The sequence below is a fragment of the Mastigoproctus giganteus genome, chromosome 9, assembly GCF_048544385.1.
Source record: "Mastigoproctus giganteus isolate SK-2022 chromosome 9, ASM4854438v1, whole genome shotgun sequence".
Taxonomy (NCBI): domain Eukaryota; kingdom Metazoa; phylum Arthropoda; class Arachnida; order Uropygi; family Thelyphonidae; genus Mastigoproctus; species Mastigoproctus giganteus.
The window spans coordinates 127,364,364-127,385,499 of record NC_143583.1 but is presented as its reverse complement, the minus strand read 5'-3'; the positions used below and the strand labels follow the sequence as shown (position 1 = coordinate 127,385,499).

Sequence of the window (21,136 nt, the reverse complement as noted above, 5' to 3'; positions counted from 1 at the left end):
TCTATTACATTTAAACTCTAATTTAAAGATACTTAGACATATTTGAATAGAACTGCAAAGCTAGCAACCAAACAGTATCAATGAAAATTATATACATCTACAGCCTAAAGACAGGAAGTAACGTTAACAGCCATATGTCTCCAAAAGAAATATATTCACAATAAATGTCAACAGCAAGAAAATATTAGTATTTTGGACACTATCTTCTAGAACAAAGTTTTCTGAAAGTTAATACCTTTGGTCAAATGACAAATGTAAAGTACTGCATATGGGAAGCAGTAACTCCAGAGTAACGTATCAACTGTGTGGTACTACACTGACAGTGGTGAAAAGGACCTGGGGGTAATTGTGCAGGCAGATATGAAGTTTTCTAAGCAGTGCAGGTGGTCTGCAAGAGTAGCTTATGGTGTCTTGTCAATGATATACAGGAATAAGGAGGTGATTATCCCCTTGTATAAGGCAATGGTCAGGAGGCCTCATTTTAAGAAGGATGTAGAGCTGTTGGAATGAGTACAGAGAAGAGTTACAAGATTAGTGAATGGAACAAAGGGTTGCTCTTACGAAGAAAGGCTTAAGTTTTGCAAATTACAGTGTCTGGAGACTAGGCAACTGCGAGGTTTGTTTGTTTGTTATTTGGTTTTTAAGAGCATTAGCAACTAGGGCCATGTTGCTCCGGGATATGCGGTGGTTATTCCCTGACATTTCTGCATCCGCCGTATTTGGTGGTGATGGGCTCAAACCGCGATCTAATCAAGAAGTGTGTGTTATGCACTACCTGCGAGGTGATCTGATTGATGTGTATAAAGCCTTGAATGGTTTGAGCATGCTCAATGCTGATGGGATTCTTCCTCTTGCTCAGAATAATTGCCTGAGAGGGGATAAATTCAAATTGAGGAAAGACAGTTGTAGGATAGATGTGCGGAAGTTTGCCTTTAGCCAGCGGGTGGTCGATTGCTGGAACAAATTTCCATCTGTCATAGAAGTTGATAGCTTAAACAGATTCAAGCAGAATTAGACAAACATTTGGAGCAAGTGGATGGGTGAAATGAGAAGAGGGTGTGGTTTTTTTTTTTTTTTTTTGGGCTGATGCTATATAAGCTTACTTTCTTGCATCATGTCCTTTGCTAATGGTCTTGTACATAGTCATTAAAATTCGATACACAGTGTATCAAATTTCATTAACAGGACTTATTTTCCTGCAAGACATAGCCATTAACCTCTCATAAACACAAGGTTTAATATTCAACAACAATTCTTATGAACAACTTACAATAAAAGACTCAGTGAAACTCACAGCCAAGAAAACCTTATAAACTCTTTGGTGTAATCCTCATTAAGGATTGACATTTACATCTCCTAAACATGCTATCAGCAAAATCAGAGAAATATAACAAATTCTCCCTTTTTTCCACCAACTGTGGAAAATCAGCAGGACTATATACATTTGTCAAAATCTGAAGCTGATTTCTAATATCTAAATAGTGGTTACATTAGCATTAGTAGAGGCATTTGATGCAAGAAAGCAAGCTTATGCAGCATCAGCCAAAAAAATAAATAAATAAAATAAATAAATAAAACATAACCACTTCCACTTCACCCCTCTGTTCATTCGAAATACCTGTCCAGCTGAGCCTTAAACTTATTTAGGCTATCAACTTCCACGACAAGGGATGGAAGTCTATTCCACCAACCACCCACCCTCTGGCTAAAGGCAAAATTTCCTCACGTCTATCCTACATCTGTCTTTTCTCAATTTGAATTTATGCCCTCTCAGGTGATTATTCTGAGCAAGAGGAAGGATCCCATCAGCATTGAGCATGCTCAAACCATTCAAGGCTTTATACACCTCTATCAGATCATCTCGCTGGTGTCTAGTCTCCAGACACTGTAATTTGCAAAACTTAAGCCTTTCTTCGTAAGAGCACCCCTTTGTTCCATTCACTAATCTTGTTGCCCTTCTCTGTACTTGTTCCAGCATCTCTACATCCTTCTTGAAATGAGGCCTCCAGACCTGTATGCAGTACTCTAGGTGTGGTCTGACCATTGCCTTATACAAGGGAATAATCACCTCCTTATCCCTGCTAGAAAAATTCCTATATATCATCGACAATACACCATGAGCTACTCTTGCAGCCCATCTGCACTGCTCAGAAAACTTCATATCTGCCTGCACAACCACCCCCAGATCCCTTTCATTCTCTACCACTGTCAGTGTAGTACCACAGAGTTGATACGTTGCTCTGGGGTTGCTGTTTCCCATATGTAGTACTTTACATTTGTCAATGTTAAACTTCATTTGCCACCTCTCAGCCCATCTGCTCAAACTTTCCAGATCCTGTTGCAGTAGCATAGTGTCAGTAGTGTCCTTGACAACCCTGCCAACCTTTGTATCGTCTGCAAACTTGGACATTAAGCTTGATATACCATCATCAATATCATTTATAAATACAGAAAACAATAATGGACCCAATACTGAACCCTGAGGGACTCCATTAATAACATTAGTCCACGATGAGCAGTGTCCATTGATTACCACTCTCTGTTTTCTCCCCCTCAACCACCCCTTTATCCATAGCAGCAATTTGCCTCCAATGCCACACTGCTCCAATTTGTGCAGCAGTCTTCCATGTGCAACAGTATTCTACAGTATTCTCTTAAATGATCGAATGTCTCAACAGCTCCACAAGGGCAGAGAGGCAATGCAGACAATCCAAGTGCATTTAATTGGAAGTTTATACTCCCATGACTTGTAACGTGACTAATACAGGGTGATGAATTCTAACCCTCATCAGAATTCTATTAGCACTGTATTAAAGATGTGGAGTGCCTCCAGCAAACAAGGCAGTGAAAAATCACTAGAACATTTTGGAAATTCCAGGGATTAATTTGAAGCCCCTTCAGTCCAAAGTGAACTGCCAAAGTTGATTGAGGAACCTGCTTTATGTACAACAGTTGAATGGTTCTTTAAGTGATCTCTTAAAGGTACTCTTCCCTTAGTCCCTGAAATGTAGTTATTTCAAAAATTTAGTACCTGTATTTTTCTATATTTTATAAATCACATCGCTCCTCTCTTGTCAGAGACATTCTTCCAGGTATGAGAGCTGGATTTAAAATGCTGATTAAACTGATATTGAGGTCCTACTTGTGAGTCAAGTGGTCTAAATTTTTGTGAAGTCCAATCATTTGGCAACAACCAAATCCTTAGTCATGTACCTCCAGCACTAGATAATATATATCTAATCATTCAGTACAATACCACCACTTGTTTACTGGAGATCTGAAGCAGTGAAACTTCTGGCAATCCCCATATTTTCTATTATGCAATATGAGTGATCTTTTGAAGCTGTGATGAGCATCACAAAGAAATCCAATATTCCTTACACTCCAAGAGTACAGCTGTAAATTGGTTTTTACAGAGCAGTTGCTAGATAGTTCACTAGACTGAACCTATTGCTAACTCTCTAGTTGGCACCCAGTTAAGTTAGACCGGGGTTCGAGCCCGTCACCACCAAATATGGAGGATGCGGAAAGGTCAAGGAATGACCACCACATATTCCGGAGCAATATGGCCTTAGTTGCTAATGCTCCTAAAAACCAAACAACAACAAACAACAACAACCCAGTTAAGTTGGTGTATAATTCACACTGTTCTTACTCTGTTACCTAGTGATTGGAGGGAGTTTGAGTAGTGTATATGCAGAATGTCATGAAGGCAATGTCACGAAGCTGCATATATACTTTCTGTGTGTGCACTCGCAACATATCCAAAAATTTTGTGTATGCAGAAGGCAATGTCAATGTGTGTGCACCATATACAAAAATTTTTAATTCATACAACATGTCCTGCTATCTATTTTTAAATTATCTACTGAATGCATCATGAATAATCAAACTAATAGAAGAAACTAATCTGTATAAAGATTTAAACTTCCTAAAATCTTCCTTGTTTATTTGACAAACATGCATGGTCTCAGTTCCAATCAGAGTGATGTCCATTTCCATGTACAATCTGCAAAGTCCCACTTTCTTTTTTTAGGAGAATCTCAATTATCATTTTTCTTGATCACTATTCGTCTTAGGCCCTAATTATATTAACTCTATAATTCTTTTTGCTTTAAAGGTGATATTTGTGCATATATCCACCCTGACATTCCTTGCTAGAAACTTCCTAATCTGCAATCTTCTCTGGCATAAAATCTCTTTATCATAGTCTGTCAAATTCATCTGTTGTCTCTATTATCCTCCCAACTCTACTAATCACTTGGAACACTTTGACTTCCTATCTCTTAAACTTTACTTTCTTCAATCTAAATTTCCCAATGGTAAGGCAATTTTCCTTGGTGATTTTAATGTTCACATTTCCAGCGGGCTTGAATTTTTGAGTTCCAGACCCCAGCATCTTGACCCAGCTGGGCCAGGATGCTTGGGCACTTGTGATTACTAATGACCTGACACAGTTTGTTCATTTACCTTCTGAAATATCAAGCAGTTCCCCCCCCCCCCCACACACACATCTAGATAAGGTCACATATCTCTATCTCTCTATCATGAATTACACTGATTTCTAATCTATCTCTCTTGGCATAAGTACAGCACAAGTATTGCTTTCTTTGCATAAAAAATTGGGTTTTATTTTCCATTCTCTCCATTACTTTTCTTTGAACTCACTCTGTATGAATCTCAAATACACCCTACCAAGGAATATTGTTACCAGAGTTTTCTCTGGGGTGGTACTCCAAAAAGCTCTCTCAAGCTTCTAGACTACTCAAAAGAGGGTAGTTATTTTAATTAATGACTCTTCTTTTACAAAGTCTCTCCACTCTCTATCTCATACAAGTTCAGTTTCTGCTGAATGTCTTTTCTATGGATACTTCAATGATAACTGGCATTTGTAACTCCCCACTCTTTTTAAAACCAGTCCAGACATATGTTGCATCCAGTGAACATTCATTTGCACTCAAAAAAAAAAAAAAAAAAATCCACTGTGTGCTAGTTGTGCTCCAATCTGGAGACAATTGCGATAAGCTTAAACAAACTGCTCTTTCCTCTCTAGATAATGTGGGGTAAAATTTTTCTCTTGTAAAGGGAAAATCATGTTTAACTAAAATAGTTAGCTATTTTGACTCATACTAGATGTAAGATATGATTTCAACATTGTTTATATAGATTTTAGAAAAGTTTGTTATTTGTTTGTTAGTTATTTGGTTTTTAGGAGCATTAGCAACTAAGGCCATATTGCTCCGGGATATACGGTGGTCATTCCATGACCTTTCCGCATTCTCCATATTTAGTGGTGACGGGCTCGAACCCCGGTCTAATCAAGAAGCGTGTGCTACGCACTGCTGCTCCTTCCCACCTGGCTACGGAGGCACCTTTTTAGAAAAGACTGACTCACTTCATCATGAGAGGTTATGTATAAGGAACACACTGGAACACATTGGGATAATAGGTAAGAAGGATTACGGAGGAGTTCCAGGACAGAAGGCAGAGAATTTGATTAATGGTTACTTTACCGATTGGGTTAACAAGAAAGTGGAGTCCTCCAACGATTGGTTCTGGGATCACATTGTTTCTGATTTTCTGAAGTGCCATCAATGAAAGAATGGAGGGTGTAATACCAAAATTTTCAGATGATGGATTTGGAGAGTGGTTAGTGATCAGCATATTCCTTCACAATGACTTGAATAAGCTTCAAGGATGGTCAGAAAACTGGCTGCTACATTTTAATGCAGCAAAATGTACCTGGGGAATAGAAACTCCAAAAAATAACTTATACACTTGGTGGGGATCGAACTGAAAATAGCAGAGGAAGAAAGGGATTTGGGAGTTATGATACAGGTGGATATGAAATTTTCTGCAGTGTGGATAGATGGCCAGGCCAGGAAACCTCATGATAATTTATCAAAAACAGCCTGTAGAGATAGGAGGATCATAACCCATTGTATAAGTCAATTGTAAGACTACACTTGGAATACTGTGTCCAAATATGGAGACCTTACCTTAAAAAAAGACTGAGCTTCTTTAAACCGGTCCAAAGATGGGCAACCAGCATATTCAAATCTGCAAAAGGGCGATTATATGAGGAAAGACTTTAAATATGTGGGCTAGCAAGCTTGGTAATCAGGCACTTCTAAGATTCCTGGTTGCCAAGCTTATAGACAGTTCTTACAGAACATCTATAGAATCTTATCGACCATTACCGAGGTCTATATGGCTCTCAGAGGGAATAGAAAAATGAATGAAGGTAAAATTTTTGCAGTTATAAATAAATTCAAATTATGAGCAAATTGGTACAGACTGGATTGTAGGAAGTTTTCTTTTAGCCAGCGAGAATGTAAATCATTGGAATAAGTTACCTCCAAGGGTGGCTGAGACTGACAGACAGTTTTGGAAAATTCAGAGGTCAGCTGGATCAGCACCTATTCGATAAGTGGAATACATAAGAAAGATTTTATTTTTTATTGATTTTTTAAATTTTATTTTTCTAATGCAGCAAAAGGTTAGGGCTTCTTTGTAACATATGGCCAGTACTAACTGGAAGAAAAAAAAATTATGCGAATTATATTTTTGTTATTTCCTATTTACAAAATCAAATGTACAGTAATGAGTGTAAATTACATTAGCTTCATGTTGTTATTAGTTGGATATCCTACTTACATTACGGACTCCCAGTTTATTCTCAATTAATCGGAACTGCACACTCTGGAAACCAGATGCAGGTGAAAGAAAACCTCTAGTCAAAAATAATAATAAAATAATTTAAACTGAATAAATTCCTGACCTTTAAATATCTAAAGCTTTTTTTATGCATTTATATGCATTCAGTTAAGCAATTGATGTGACCATCCCTCCCCACAATTAATACTCTTTTTTAAGACCAGAAAATTACCATATTTGTTGGCTTATAAGACTCACTTTTTTTTCCTTATAAATACCTTAAAAAATCGCCCTGTGTCTTAGAAGCCAAAAGTGGCAATACAGCACATGCACAAAACTGAGAGTTAACTACTATATGTTAGTACACTTTTCAGTAATTACCAGGCTGTTGTTGGAGTAACAAGTGAATTCCAGTTATATTTTTAAGCCCTAATCAATGGCAGGCATATCAAGAAGGCAAAATTATACTATTGGATTTAAGCTAAAAGTAGTACAATATGCCAAAGAATGCAGGAACAGAGCAGCAGAATGAAATTTTAGACCACTGCATACTGAGATGATGATTTGTCAATGGAGGAAGCAGGAAGTTTTATTACAAGAAGCTGATAAAACAAAGCACAACCTTCATAAAATTCCACCTAAATGGCCAAATTTGGAAGAAAACTCGTGTAGTTGGATAATAGTACTTGGAGACGTGGATATTGCAGTGAGTACTAAAAGGATAGTAGAAGCACGGAAACGAGCAGCTGATATTGGGATACACAACTTTAAAGGAACTGAACCTTGGTGTTATTGCTTCATGAAAAGAAATGGATTAAGTTTACACACAAGAACTAGAATAGCCCAGAGAATGTCTGCTGAGTAGAAAATTAAAATATTAGATTTCCATAAATTTATCCTTGATGCTAGAAAACGAAGCAACTATGAACTTAGCCAAATCTGGAATATGGGTCAAATTCCATTGACTTTTGATGTGCCATCCAATAAAACCATAAATCTGAGAAGGCAAAAATCTATAACTATTAAAACCACTGGACATGAAAAGGCAAACTACACTGCAGTTTTAACTTGTGCTGATGGGACCAAACTTCCGCCAATGTTAATTTTTAAAAGAAAAAAAAAACTTTACCAAAAGATAAACTGCCAAATGTAATTCACGTACTTGTACAACTGAAGGGAAGGATGGATGGATGCAGAATGTATCAAGGATTGGTTTGTAAAAGTTTGGTCCAAGAGTCCTGGTGGACTACTGCATAAAAATGCACTACTAGTATGGGATCAGCTTAGAGCACATAGGACTGAAAACATCAAACAGCTGGCTGAAATGAACACAGAATTTCTGGTAATTCTGGGTGGCTTAACTTCCCAGTTACATCCATTAGATAGACAGAAGCCGACTGGGCTAGCCAGGTGGGTAAAGTGCCTGCCTGGCAACCCAAAGGTCACAGGTTCGAATCCTGCCTCGAGCTTGGATCAGAGTAAAATACAAAAACTTTTGGAGGTGCATTATGGCCACAGAAGCCGATGCACCAACAACAAACAAAAAAAAGATAACATGCAGGAGCAATAAAATAAATGGATGATAGAGGGGAATCATGATACAATGCCTACGGGAAGAATGAAATATCCATCAATAGCACAAATGTGTGAATGGGTGCTGAAGTCATGGCATGATGTTAAGACTGAAATTGTGGTCAAGTTCTTTAAAAAATGTTGTATAAGTAATACAGTGGATGCACTAAAGATCATTTGTTATATGAGAGTGACAGTGATACTAGTGAAGAGGTTGATGATTATGATGATGTTGAGGATAATGATGATCAAGTCAGTAATAAATCTGAAGTTGAATAATACTAAAATAAGAGTAATAATCCTATACCTTTCTTTATTGGCTTTTACTTTTATTGAATTTTAAATTTCCAATAAATTTTTTTCAAAAGTTTTTTTTTTCCTTAAATTTACTGTTTCAAAATTAGGGTGAGTTTTCTATGCCACAGCTAAGCTGACAAATACAGTAATCAAAGATATTTTGTACATAAAAGCAATTATCAATTTCTACAATGTAAGTCTATGTGGATAATAGCAACTTGAAATAATAACATTGCACTGTAATTAGTCAGAATGGGTTTATTATAATATATAAAATAACATTAAAAATTTAATGGAGGTTGTGAATTTTGATCCCTCCTTATGGGTCTTCTTCCATAGATCTTATGGGATGGATTAGTTTAATAAATAAAGTTAAACAACATTATATATGAAAGTGCAAATGTCTCATTAATTCAGTAATGGAGGGACTAAGTTGGAAAAAATAAGTAGCTATTGGCCAATGAGTTTGACTTCTGTAGTGAGTAAGATAATGAAATCAGCAATTAAGGATGCAGTACATCTTGAATAATAAGAATGAAGTCGTAAAGGGATCACAGCATGGTTTTGCAAAAGGAAAAGTATTACCTGACAAACCTGGTTAATTACTGTGATGAAGTCATAAAGCATTTTGATGCTAGAAATAATTTTGATATTGTTTATTACAGATTTTTGTACAGTTTTTTTTTTTTCTCCTCAGTTTTCTATGAGAAGCTGGTGTACAAACTGGAGTATGCTGGGATTACTGGGAAAGTCCTCAAGTGAAAGGAGACAGAAGGTTGTAATTAATGGGTGTTCTTCAGAGTGGATTAATGTGGTGAGCAGGGTCCCTCTTGTTTCCAGTTTTCCCTCAGTGATATTAATGAGAGAATAGAGGAAAAATTGTCAAAGTCTGCTAATAATTTTAAGGCAGTTAAGAAGATTAAGAAATGGGAGTAGGCTATTTCAGAATATCATAATGAAATAGCCTAGTCATTTTGCAACTGTGGTGTCAGAACAATTTAGATCAATTATACATACATATAATCTGAAAGATAGCAACTGAAGTTTAATTCTACCAAATATAAGGTTTTCTTGAATTGGGGAAAAAGAAATCCAGAGGTGACTTATAGATTATGAAACATGGAATTAAAAGTGATTCAGGGTGAAAAAGATTTAGGAGTTGTAATACAAATGGACATAGTTTCCTTGCAATGGAAGCAGGTAGACTCAGGGTGTAGTATCAGTGATTTATAACAGTGTTTTCCAACCTTTTTTACAAATACAGACAACTGTCACATTTGAGGTAGAGGCCACAGACCACAAAACATATTAAACTATGTAAAAATCTTAACTATTTTTTAAATTCAATGATTTGTGCCCATACCTAACATTCATAGCATACATTAGATTGTTATAGGCCTACCTGTATCTTAACAACACTACAGCAAAAAAGCTGTTTTATTGTCAAGTCCTGTAGATCACAGGTTGGGAAACCCTGATTTATAAGAGCATTACCAGCAAGGAGAAGGATATTATTATTCCTCTTTATAAAATGATGGTTAGACCTCATTCGAAATATTCTATTCGGGTTTAGAGGCCATGCTTAAAAATAACATAACTTCTAGACAAGTTCTGTTCTCTTTTAGGGGAGGGCCCAAAGAAGGCCAACTAGATTGGTTGGAAGTACTAAGGGTCATTCAGCATTCCTATGGAAAATATATCTTAGAAGATATGGGCTGCAGAGTCTGGACACTAAGATGCCTCACGGGTAACTGACAGAAGTTTTTAAAGGCCCTGAAAGGAATAAGCAGAATGAAGGAAGTATTTTCATTTTGGTAGGTGAAACAATGACTCAAATATAAAATTTTTAGAAGAAACAGAAAATCAGATTTCATAGAATTCATCTTTGGACAGTATGTTGTTAATCAATGGAATAAGTTTCTTCCCAAGATAGCTGAAGCAGAGAGTCTGACAAGGTTCAAGTAAAGATTGGATTATTACTCTTTAAAAACAGGCAATTGGGATTTATTTTTTGGCTGATGTGGAATAAGTTTACTTCTTTGCATTATTTGGGCTGATTAATATTAACTTCATATTAAGATCACAGAATAAAAAAGTACAGTGTACTGTCTAAAGGTTTAATAAGCAAATGCACTAATCAAATACACTTGCAACATAATGAAATTTAACTCTGCTATTTTTAATTTTATACAATTAGTACTAAATTTTCCAATTTATTCCATATTATGAAAAGACTTAAACAATTTTAATTATGTAATGTAAATGTAATAAGCAGTGTTAAAAATATCCTGAATTCTAATGTAATTTTTAGGAGCACTAACAACAAATTGTTACCAATAAAGACAAGCATATTAATGGGTGAAATATGTTATATTAAATGAATATTTAAATTTTTATATTTAACAGTTTGTACTGTAAACACCTTTATCATAATAAATTACCCAAACGGTTTTAATATACAATCAGCACCAATGGTTTCCCCCAACTCCATGGCACCTCCATAGCTGGGTGGGCAGGAGCAGCAGTGGGTAGCACACGCTTCTTGATTAGACCGGGGTTTGAGCCCGTGACCACCAAATACAGAGGATGCGGAAAGGTCAGGGAATGACCACTGCATATCCCCGGAGCAATATGGCCTTAGTTGCTAATGCTCCTAAAAACCAAATAACAACAACCAACTCCATGTTGTATTATTGTAATGCAATACAAACTCTGTGAAAGCCATAGTGTATATATTGTGTGGGTAGTGTCATGTAGGGTTAGGTTATGTTCATCTGGCCTCTAAGTCTAGGAACCTGTAGAGCCCCATAGTCCCCTAGTTGATGTCCAATACCACAGGGAGGTGGGCCAGAGCAGTAAGTCATGAGTCTCTGGCAGGATGAATCCTGGTGTTACCTGGGCTTATCAGGGAGAGCCCCCACCCAAAAAAAAAAAAAGAGAAGTTCTTTGTTGGAAGGGAACATGGTGATGATAGCTTAAGTTTCGGTCCACCTTCTTTGGGCCAAGAAGGTGGAAGACAGGAAGGCTTCTATGAGGAACTGGGAGAATAGGAGACAGAAGGTCTCCTATTCTCCAATTTCTCTCCAATCCTGCAGAAGCAACTCATCCTACAGAGAGAAGAGAGATAACAGGTGAAAAGTATTAAAGGTGGTAGAGGAAAAGTTGGGAATGGAGGTGGAGAGAGAAGTGGGCAACACCCTGGGAATGAGTGAGGGAGTCTTAGGGGCAGGGAACTTGGTTGCCATCCTGGCTGGATGGGTCAGAAAAGTCTGACAATCTCACACTGATCAGACCAGCTGAAACCAGTGTCAGCTGGTCATATCTCATGCAATTCTGCTTAAGAGAAATTAGCAAGGGCAGTGTGGTGGACTCTTCCAAAATTTGTTGCCCATAAACTGCAGTCAATCGGGGAAAGCTTCTGTCATTCACGGGACACATAACACATGCACTCCAATCAGTCATACTCCTATCATATCTACATGCACACAAGGTTTTTTTTATTATTATTAATAATATATATTCAGGGTGAACAAAATAATAGTACTGTTGACAATACTTAGAATTCATTCTTCACTTGCTCTTTTTCACTCATTCTTGCACACAAAATATATCATGGCACCCTGACTATGAATTCCACACACACACACCTGACTTTAAAGTTTTTTATTTTTAATAGGATGAGTCACTCATACAACAAATACATATCTTAGCCCCCAGTGAAACTATGACATGATTTTTGTGTGTGTGTCTGTGTGTGCACGTGCATATTCAGGAGTGGGCATTTATAACATTTAACATTAGTTCTTATTCATTCAAACATTCAGTTCCCTAGCGCACACTTTTTTTTTTTTTTTTTTTTTTTTTTTTTTTTAAACAGGCTAAGGCCACCCAGACACAACAGTCATACATGAGGATTTGCACACAGTGAAGAAGTACTCTCAACCCATGCAAAGCCATCCACCTATACATAAACACATACTTGCACACTTTACCAACAATCTCCCTTCCTTGTCTGCCATACGTTGAGAGAGGAAGGTTGACCCTTAATTTTGAACACAGAGTATGAATTGGAGATAAGAGTTGTCCCTGTCATATAACTGAGCAAATGGTAGCCACCTACAAAATTACCATAGAACCTGAAGTAGAAGAGAGCAAGGTTTGACATTAATTTAGATAATTCCATTGTAATCAGAAAGTAAAATTCTCTCTGGAGAAATTTTTGACTGGTGCCATGGCACTCTGTGTTTTGGCAAAAAAGGGATTTCCCCCCCCCCTCCCCGGTAAGTCTATGGGTGGAAATCGCAAGTTATTTTTGTACATTTGCATGGATTATGCACTAAATATTAGCTCATATAGGTCACGGAGATCAATAGACATCACATATACCCATGCTCACTGTGAGACACAAGAAACTGTGCCTTGTATAGGCAAGTCAGCACCATCACTGGACTACTGACATGTAGAAATTTGTCAGATCTGATGAATCCTGTTTCCAACTCTACTGTACTGACATATCCACATTTGGAGAATGCAGCATGAGTCATGGCACCCGGATGCACTGTTAGTGTTTGGGGACTGTTTTCATGGCATGCCCTTGGTTCTCTGATCACCGTTAATCAACTGTTGAATGGAAACACCTATTTTTGTAGTGTTGCACCCCTTCATAATGACAGTATATCCAGACAATTCTGGCATGTAACAAGACAGTGCACCATGCCACAAGGCCCAGCAGGTTTCTAACTGGTTACAGGAACAAGAAAATGGATTCTCTGCTCTCCCACAGCTGCCCAACAGACCCAATCTCAATCCAGTTGAGCATATTTGGGACTTACTGGAAAAGGCGAGACCTGACAATGTGCGGGGAATTACTGGACATAGTGTGCAATGCATGAATAGCACTACCACAGGACACCCTCCAATGCCTTGTGGATTCTGTGCCAAGACTTGTACAGGAGTATTACAGGAAAAAGGAAGACCCATGAGGTTTTAGGTAGGTATTGCTAATTCAAAGCTAACTCACAGTGTATACATAAAGGGGGAAAAAAAAAAAAGTTATAAAATAAGAAAAAAGTATTAAAAAAAAAAAAGAATGCAAGTAGAGTGAGAATGCAGATTATGAATGAAGTAAATGTGTGTCTCCCCCACCCCCTCACCTGGTGGGTTCCCCACTGCCAGCTAACATATCCCACCCCCAGAGCGGGATGGGCAGCTTGACCTTCATACAAATTCGACGCTCCTTGGACATGACACCGACGAAGACATTCTTCTGCGGCTTTGCTGCCAACACACCATTGGCGATCTGAACTGGGTACTCTAACCTGGTTCCCTTTAAAACCCCATCCCCAGGCATGGGAGGGAGGAGGCTGATCTGTCTCCTCTCCTTCCTGCCTACCCCCCCATACTTCGTCTCCACTGACCTCTTTAGGGATGCCTACTCTATCGTCCCTATTCTTCTATCTGTTTCCTCCCAGTCTTCAGTCTCTCCCCCTCTCTCACTAAATCGACCGAGTACACCCTTAACAATGCCACCAAATTATAATCAACGTCTAAATTCTACCGGCTTTGTGTAAATCTCTAAGACAACTAACACTATTAGCTTTTATCTAGTGTATAGCCTCACATGTCTAAATTTAATAACATCAAAATTTTGCCCAACCTATTTGGCCTTTAACACATCGCTTTAGCGTTCAACCCCAACCAGTGATCTCCTAACAGCAATCCCAATAAGCATTAATGTCAAATGAAAAATTTTTCTTTTTTTTTTTTTTTAATAGGCCCTAGCCACAGAAATCCCAGGAAACTAGGTGGCAGGACCTGCCAGAGCAATTTGTTGTGATACTGGATACACCCGGCTAGTGTCCACATGGCAGGGTATGGGCAACATCGGGCCCCACTAGGGGCCTGGCAGCCAATAAGCCAGATAAACAATGGGCAAAACATATCACACTGCAGACACGGCCCACACATTTTCAAGTCTCTGGCTTGACAGTGTACTGTCATCGATACAGCGAAACACACGCAGAGATGGGAGAAATCCCAGGTGCCGTCTGACAAGAACATACTTTATACCTTATGTATAAGGTATGTTCATCAAGGAGGCAGCAAAGGAAGTAAGCAAACCCTTAGTCATAATTATGAGAGCTTCCTTGGACTCAGGGGTGGTACCCATGTACTGGAGATGTGTAAATGTGACCCCAATCCACAAAGGAGGATCAAAGGGAAACACAGGTAATTACAGACCTGTTAGTTTAACTTCTGTTCCAGGTAAATTAATGGAGGCACTGGTTAAAGAAGCATTGCAGGATCATCTAGACAAGACTTCAGTTATAGCTCAGACACAGCATGGTTTTGTTAAGGGGCAGTCTTGCCTGACCAATTTGATTGGATACTATGATGCAGTCACAAAAGAACTGGATGCAGGGAATAACTTTGATATTATATATTTATATCTTAGAAAGGCTTTTGATACTGTTGCACATGGAAGACTGCTGCACAAATTGGAGCAGTGTGGCATTGGAGGCAAATTGCTGCTATGGATAAAGGGGTGGTTGAGGGGGAGAAGACAGAGAGTGGTAATCAATGGACACTGCTCATTGTGGACTAATGTTATTAGTGGAGTCCCTCAGGGTTCAACATTGGGTCCTTTATTGTTTTCTGTATTTATAAATGATATTGATGATGGTATATCAAGCTTAATGTCCAAGTTTGCAGACGATACGAAGGTTGGCAGGGTTGTCAAGGACACTACTGACACTATGCTGCTGCAACAGGATCTGGAAAGGTTGAGCAGATGGGCTGAGAGGTGGCAAATGAAGTTTAACATTGACAAATGTAAAGTACTACATATGGGAAACAGCAACCCCAGAGCAATGTATCAACTCTGTGGTACTACACTGACAGTGGTAGAGAATGAAAGGGACCTGGGGATGGTTGTGCAGGCAGATATGAAGTTTTCTGAGCAGTGCAGATGGGCTGCAAGAGTAGCTCATGGTGTATTGTCGATGATATATAGGAATTTTTCTAGCAGGGATAAGGAGGTGATTATTCCCTTGTATAAGGCAATGGTCAGACCACACCTAGAGTACTGTATACAGGTCTGGAGGCCTCATTTCAAGAAGGATGTAGAGATGCTGGAACAAGTACAGAGAAGGGCAACAAGATTAGTGAATGGAACAAAGGGGTGCTCTTACGAAGAAAGGCTTAAGTTTTGCGAATTACAGTGTCTGGAGACTAGGCAGCAGCGAGGTGATCTGATAGAGGTGTATAAAGCCTTGAATGGTTTGAGCATGCTCAATGCTGATAGGATTCTTCCTCTTGCTCAGAATAATCACCTGAGAGGGCATAAATTCAAATTGAGGAAAGACAGATGTAGGATAGATGTGCGGAAATTTGCCTTTAGCCAGCGGGTGGTTGGTAGGTGGAACAGACTTCCATCCCTTGTCGTGTAAGTTGATAGCCTAAATAAGTTTAAGGCTCGGTTGGACAGGTATTTCGAACGAACAGAGGGGTGAAGTGGAAGTGGTTATTTTTTATTTATTTATTTTACTTTAATTTTTTTGGCTGATGCTGCATAAGCTTGCTTTCTTGCATCAAATGCCTCTACTAATGCTAATGCTATTCTTCAAACTCTCATAAACAATCATCAAAATGCTGAGTTGGCACCTAATTTCTTCACACTCTGCACCTAGCACACACAAAGATATCCTCATTGGCTAGATCACATCCCGTTCCAGAAAGAGCCGCAAAAATTTCACATTTTTTTTTTTATTGTGATGTGTTGAAGAATCGCCCCCTTTGGTTCTTTGACAAGCCACAGCACTCCAGGTACTTTGCTTTTGTACTGTTGCTTTGCTGCTCTAGTCTGGGGAATGATTTTCATTTAAATACAATTTAATTGATTAACGTTGAAAATTAATAATAAGATTAATAAATTAAAAATCAGCTATGACCAACCAGCTGATTACCCATAAACAGGTTGTTATAATGTTCTGGGATGTTAAAAATTAGGTCACTATAAAGAGCTTCAGTTGTTCTTACATATTTATTTAGAATAAATATATATATATATATATATATATATATATATATGTAAATATAAAATAATGCTTATAGCCAAATTTATTTTTCAGATTGATGATATAGGTGTAATAAAATATATCAATAGACAGATGGCAAAGGATCTGAGAAGCTAATTGTGCACCCTTCTGTATATCTATTTAAGCATACTCATTCTCCTTCTGTTAAATTTTTTTTTTCTTTTAGAAAAGAGTCCTCGGGTATCAGGATTAAACATCATAATGAAATATTGCCTCTACTGACTTCAAACAGTTTATTAAAATAAATGATGATACAAAATTAGAAATTAAAAATATAATTAAATATATATACAAGAATTTAAAATCACTGACTACATACAATAAGATGAAATAAAACAAAATAAGACGGCCAAATAAAAGTGCTAAAACATACATGCCCTGTACATAAAATAAAATAAAACAAAGCAAGAAGCTTTCAAGTGGATAGGCCTCTTCTTCAGCTTCATGAGAACCACAACAGTGAACCAAATATATATTGTAAAGGAAAATCCCCTGCATGCACGAACAATCCATACCTGTGCATTGTGTAGTGGGAGAAAAAAAGAGGGAGAAGGAGTAAGAGAAATAGAAAACGTTAATCATCAGACTCTATATTGCTGTTGTAATCCTAGCATCTCTATCATTAACTTGCCACCTCCTATCATGGTGTAAAATAGTGGCTTCCATAATAGGGTGAATGTGGGTTCCAGCATTACGATTAATGGTGGGACCTTCTGTTGCTATATGGAAGGTCTCTAACCATGGGAGATGGCATGTATCACAAGCATAATCCAGAATTTCAACATTAGACTGAGGGTCATAGTAGAAGTGCTGCTTACTCCAGTAGTGCTCAGAAATTCAATTAACTAACTTGCATTTAGATTCCCCAATATAACAGCCTCCACAATCTGGACAAGAAATACAACAGATCACTCTCGCATGATGTAGAATGGTAAATATCGATTTCACACTGGACAAAATAGATTAACTTTCTGCCAGGAGCTGTAAGCAACCAATATGGTAACATTGCAGCACCCTGGCAGGATGTGCAGATATGCCCAGGTAGTGGGGAATGTATGCTGTAGCAATCGGTGAATCAACCTGATCTCTGAGGACTATTAACCTGCAATTGGAATGTATTCAAAACATGAGGGGATAACTACTATTAGATAACTCCAATCTGACTCTGGCATAGCATACTCAGCCTCCCTATCAATAATAAAAGCATGATGTGAGTGTGATAGAGCATTGAACAATGCTCTAGCACACTCATTATAATTCTGAACATACCTTGGGGCACCTACACAGCACGGCTAGAGCATTGAACAATGCTCTAGCCATACTGTGTATGTGCCCCAGGGTATATGCAGAATTATAATTTGTAAATTGGCCCTGGCACACTGGATTTTCTATAAACAGAAGTTACTAAATGACAACTATCACGTTGAACTAAAACATCCAAAAATGGCAGAGCATCAACAACCTTCATGTTCATAATAAAATCAATATATGGAGATAAAGAATTATCTCCAGCAAAGACATCGTCGACATACCTACGCCACAGTTTGATGGTAGCAGGCAAACCTGAAAATACATCCTCTTCAAAGGCCTCCATAGAAATATTTGCTATGGGGGCACTAACTGGTGCACCCATAGTAGTGCCCTAAATTTGTTTATATAAAGAACTGCCATAGTCAATAGCACAGTTGGACAAACAAATATTCAAGGCCTGTCATATATCATCAATAGAGAGCAAGGTCCTGTTCCCCAACATAGAATCCCTGTCCAAAAACAGCACAACAAACATAATAATGGGCTGAATTGGAATAGATGTGAACAGGGAGACCACATCAATGGAAACCATGACCCCACTCTCTAATATTAAACTCCCCAGCTACCTCCAAAATATGAGTACTACTTTTAACAATATAGTCTGTGGTACCGATAAGAGGGATAAGCAAATTGGCTAAGTATTTGAAGAGTTCATATGTTGGGGGTGTCACAACAGGAAACAATTGGGTGTAGCAGAATGCCTGGTTTATGAATCTTAGGTAAACCATAAACCTGGGCAGTTGGCAACCTGACGCATGAAGTCTCCATTGCACAGATTTACTAATATTCTTTTCTAGAAACCACAAATATACTAATTTGTTCACTTGAGATTCCCAAACATTTCAATATAGAGGTAATATTTTGTTATCTTTTTTTTTTCCTGGTCAAGTAGCATCAAGAGCCAATGATGCCAGACCTCCATTTTTATAACTTTTAAATAACAGCCAGGATTCAGGATGTCACTGAGCTTGCTCACTTATGATATGTATTTATTAAGCTAATTGATTTATGGAAACATCCCCTTAAAGATATTATACAACTTTAAAACATGGTCAGACTTAATTAGTCAGCAGCTCTTTGGTTAATCTTCCTAACATTACATAAAAATCTGAATGGAATGGAAATGCTCTACACTTTGAAAAAAAACATAGCCTACACAATACAACTATTTATACCACATATCTTCTCACTCTGAGAAGCCTATTGGTTCCAAACTCCCATGGAGCAGAACTGCATGAGAGAATAAGTTTTCATTAGATTATTTGATCTGAACTATCATAGAATATTATAGAGGAAACTGTAAATATTTACCTGAAATCCATAAATTCTAGAGGAGTCATAGTCTCCAGTATAGAAACTTGATCTACTAATACCTTAAATAAAAAAGTAAAGTCAACATAAAATATCATGGCACAAAACATTTTTATATACATATTACTATCTACTATACTGAAAGAAAACTAGAGTTTATATATATATATATATATATATATATATATATATATATATATATATATATATAAAGAATAGGAAGCTGTATGAAAGTTTGAAAAAAATAGTACTATATGCTATGAAGAACACACTGATTTCTACTAGTTTTGGATTATATGGCAAATAGTTAGACTAGTGATATAGCAATGTTGGTTGCAGATAACTTATTTTCCATAGACATCTGGTATGGAGAAAATTGTAAATAAAGAGATTTTTTAAATCTGGATATATTGGGTTACTTTCTAGCTATTGGTATGGTTATTTCTGGTGCAAGGGCTACTTAGGCCATATTTATTGCACCTATCAATGAGATGGAGGTTACATGAAGAACAGTTAGAAATAATGATATAGATGTATCCATTTTAAAAAGCAGAAAAATTCTGGGAGACTTGCATCATTACCTATGAATTGGCAAAGTATCAAAGGTTCTTCATGATTTCATAGAAAACTGAATGAGGCTTTTTGGGAGCTTGAGTGTATAAGGTACATTCAACGAGAATGCGCTGGATTGTGAGACAAGAGTGTCAGTGCGTACACTGCAGAGGATCATTTCCTGAAAGAAGATAAAGATGGCTGAGCTGACTGTGACCAATTAGTGCTCTGGCTAGGATAACTTCTTGCTGTTTACACAGAAACTGGAAACTCATAACTGTGGTTCAGATTTTATTTGAAGGAGCTTGTTATGCACTTGAGCTTGCCATAGTTGTCCACTGTTCCTTACATATACTTCTTATATTGGATCTGCAGTTGATATATGGAACATAGTTATCAAGCGATGCTGTGTTGGATGGATGTTTGGCTCCATAATCTGCTTTTTCATTCCCTGATATCCCAGTGTGGCCTGGGATCCAGCAAAAGATGACTACTTGCTGGTGATCATGGATATGCATCAGCTGAGTTTTTACAGTTTTTATTAAAGGATGCTTTGGTGAGGAGGAATTTTTCAAGGCTAAACGTGCACTCTGTGAGCCTGTATATATTACACTTTTTTGGATGGACAGATGGAGAATGTTTTCCAAGGCAAGCTTGATGTCAAATAATTCAGCAGTACAACTGCTGCATTCAGGGGGAAGTGATACAGAGATGGTGTTATACGGGAAGATAGCCGCAGCATCACTGTATATTTTTGTAAAATGTGGGTAGTTTTGTGTATGAGTAGTATGGAGTTGTATATTGATATTTTCAAGGGAAAGGTTCCCCCAGTTTAGAAAATAAACTGTCACAGGATGGTCTAATAGAAGTCCATGGAGGATCTGAACTGTTTGGATCTTGGAGGACTTTTTCAAGATGTATATTCCAAGTTTGTGATAAGGCCTGCAACCTTACCAGTAGGCTGAGCTGCCCTAGGTATATTTCTATAGTACATTGTGAACTGTGGATCATTAAGTATTGGCCTAATGGGGTGGGTAGGTAGACTTTGAATTAAATTTTGGCTGACTGGTTCAGAAGTAACATCTTTCTCCTGAGGCTGAGGGGAGGTTTATGGGCTTCAATATAGAGGCTTTGCACAGTGATGTTCTATAAGCATCTACAATAATCCTTAAGGCAGAATGTTGAATAGGGGCAAGCTGTGCTGGCATGCTTTCCCTAGCAGAATCATACACCGGGGCATGATAATCAAGATCAGACCTAATTAGGGCTCTATACAAGTGGAGTAAAGTGTAACGATCTATATCCATTAATGTAGAAGAGATAACTCTTAGTAAGTTCAT

At 37.7% G+C, this 21,136-nt stretch overlaps 1 protein-coding gene across 1 annotated transcript in view; it reads right to left on the bottom strand.

Moving 5' to 3' along the window:
- v (Tryptophan 2,3-dioxygenase vermilion) overlaps positions 1-21,136 on the bottom strand; it is a 143,838-nt gene that overhangs the window by 52,369 nt on the left and 70,333 nt on the right. Inside the window, exons 6-7 of the mRNA XM_090380792.1 lie at positions 19,245-19,306; positions 6,658-6,733 (exon numbers count right to left, since the gene is read on the bottom strand). Coding sequence (XP_090236918.1) covers positions 6,658-6,733; positions 19,245-19,306 — 138 coding nt within the window. The remainder of the gene's footprint in view (positions 1-6,657; positions 6,734-19,244; positions 19,307-21,136) is intronic.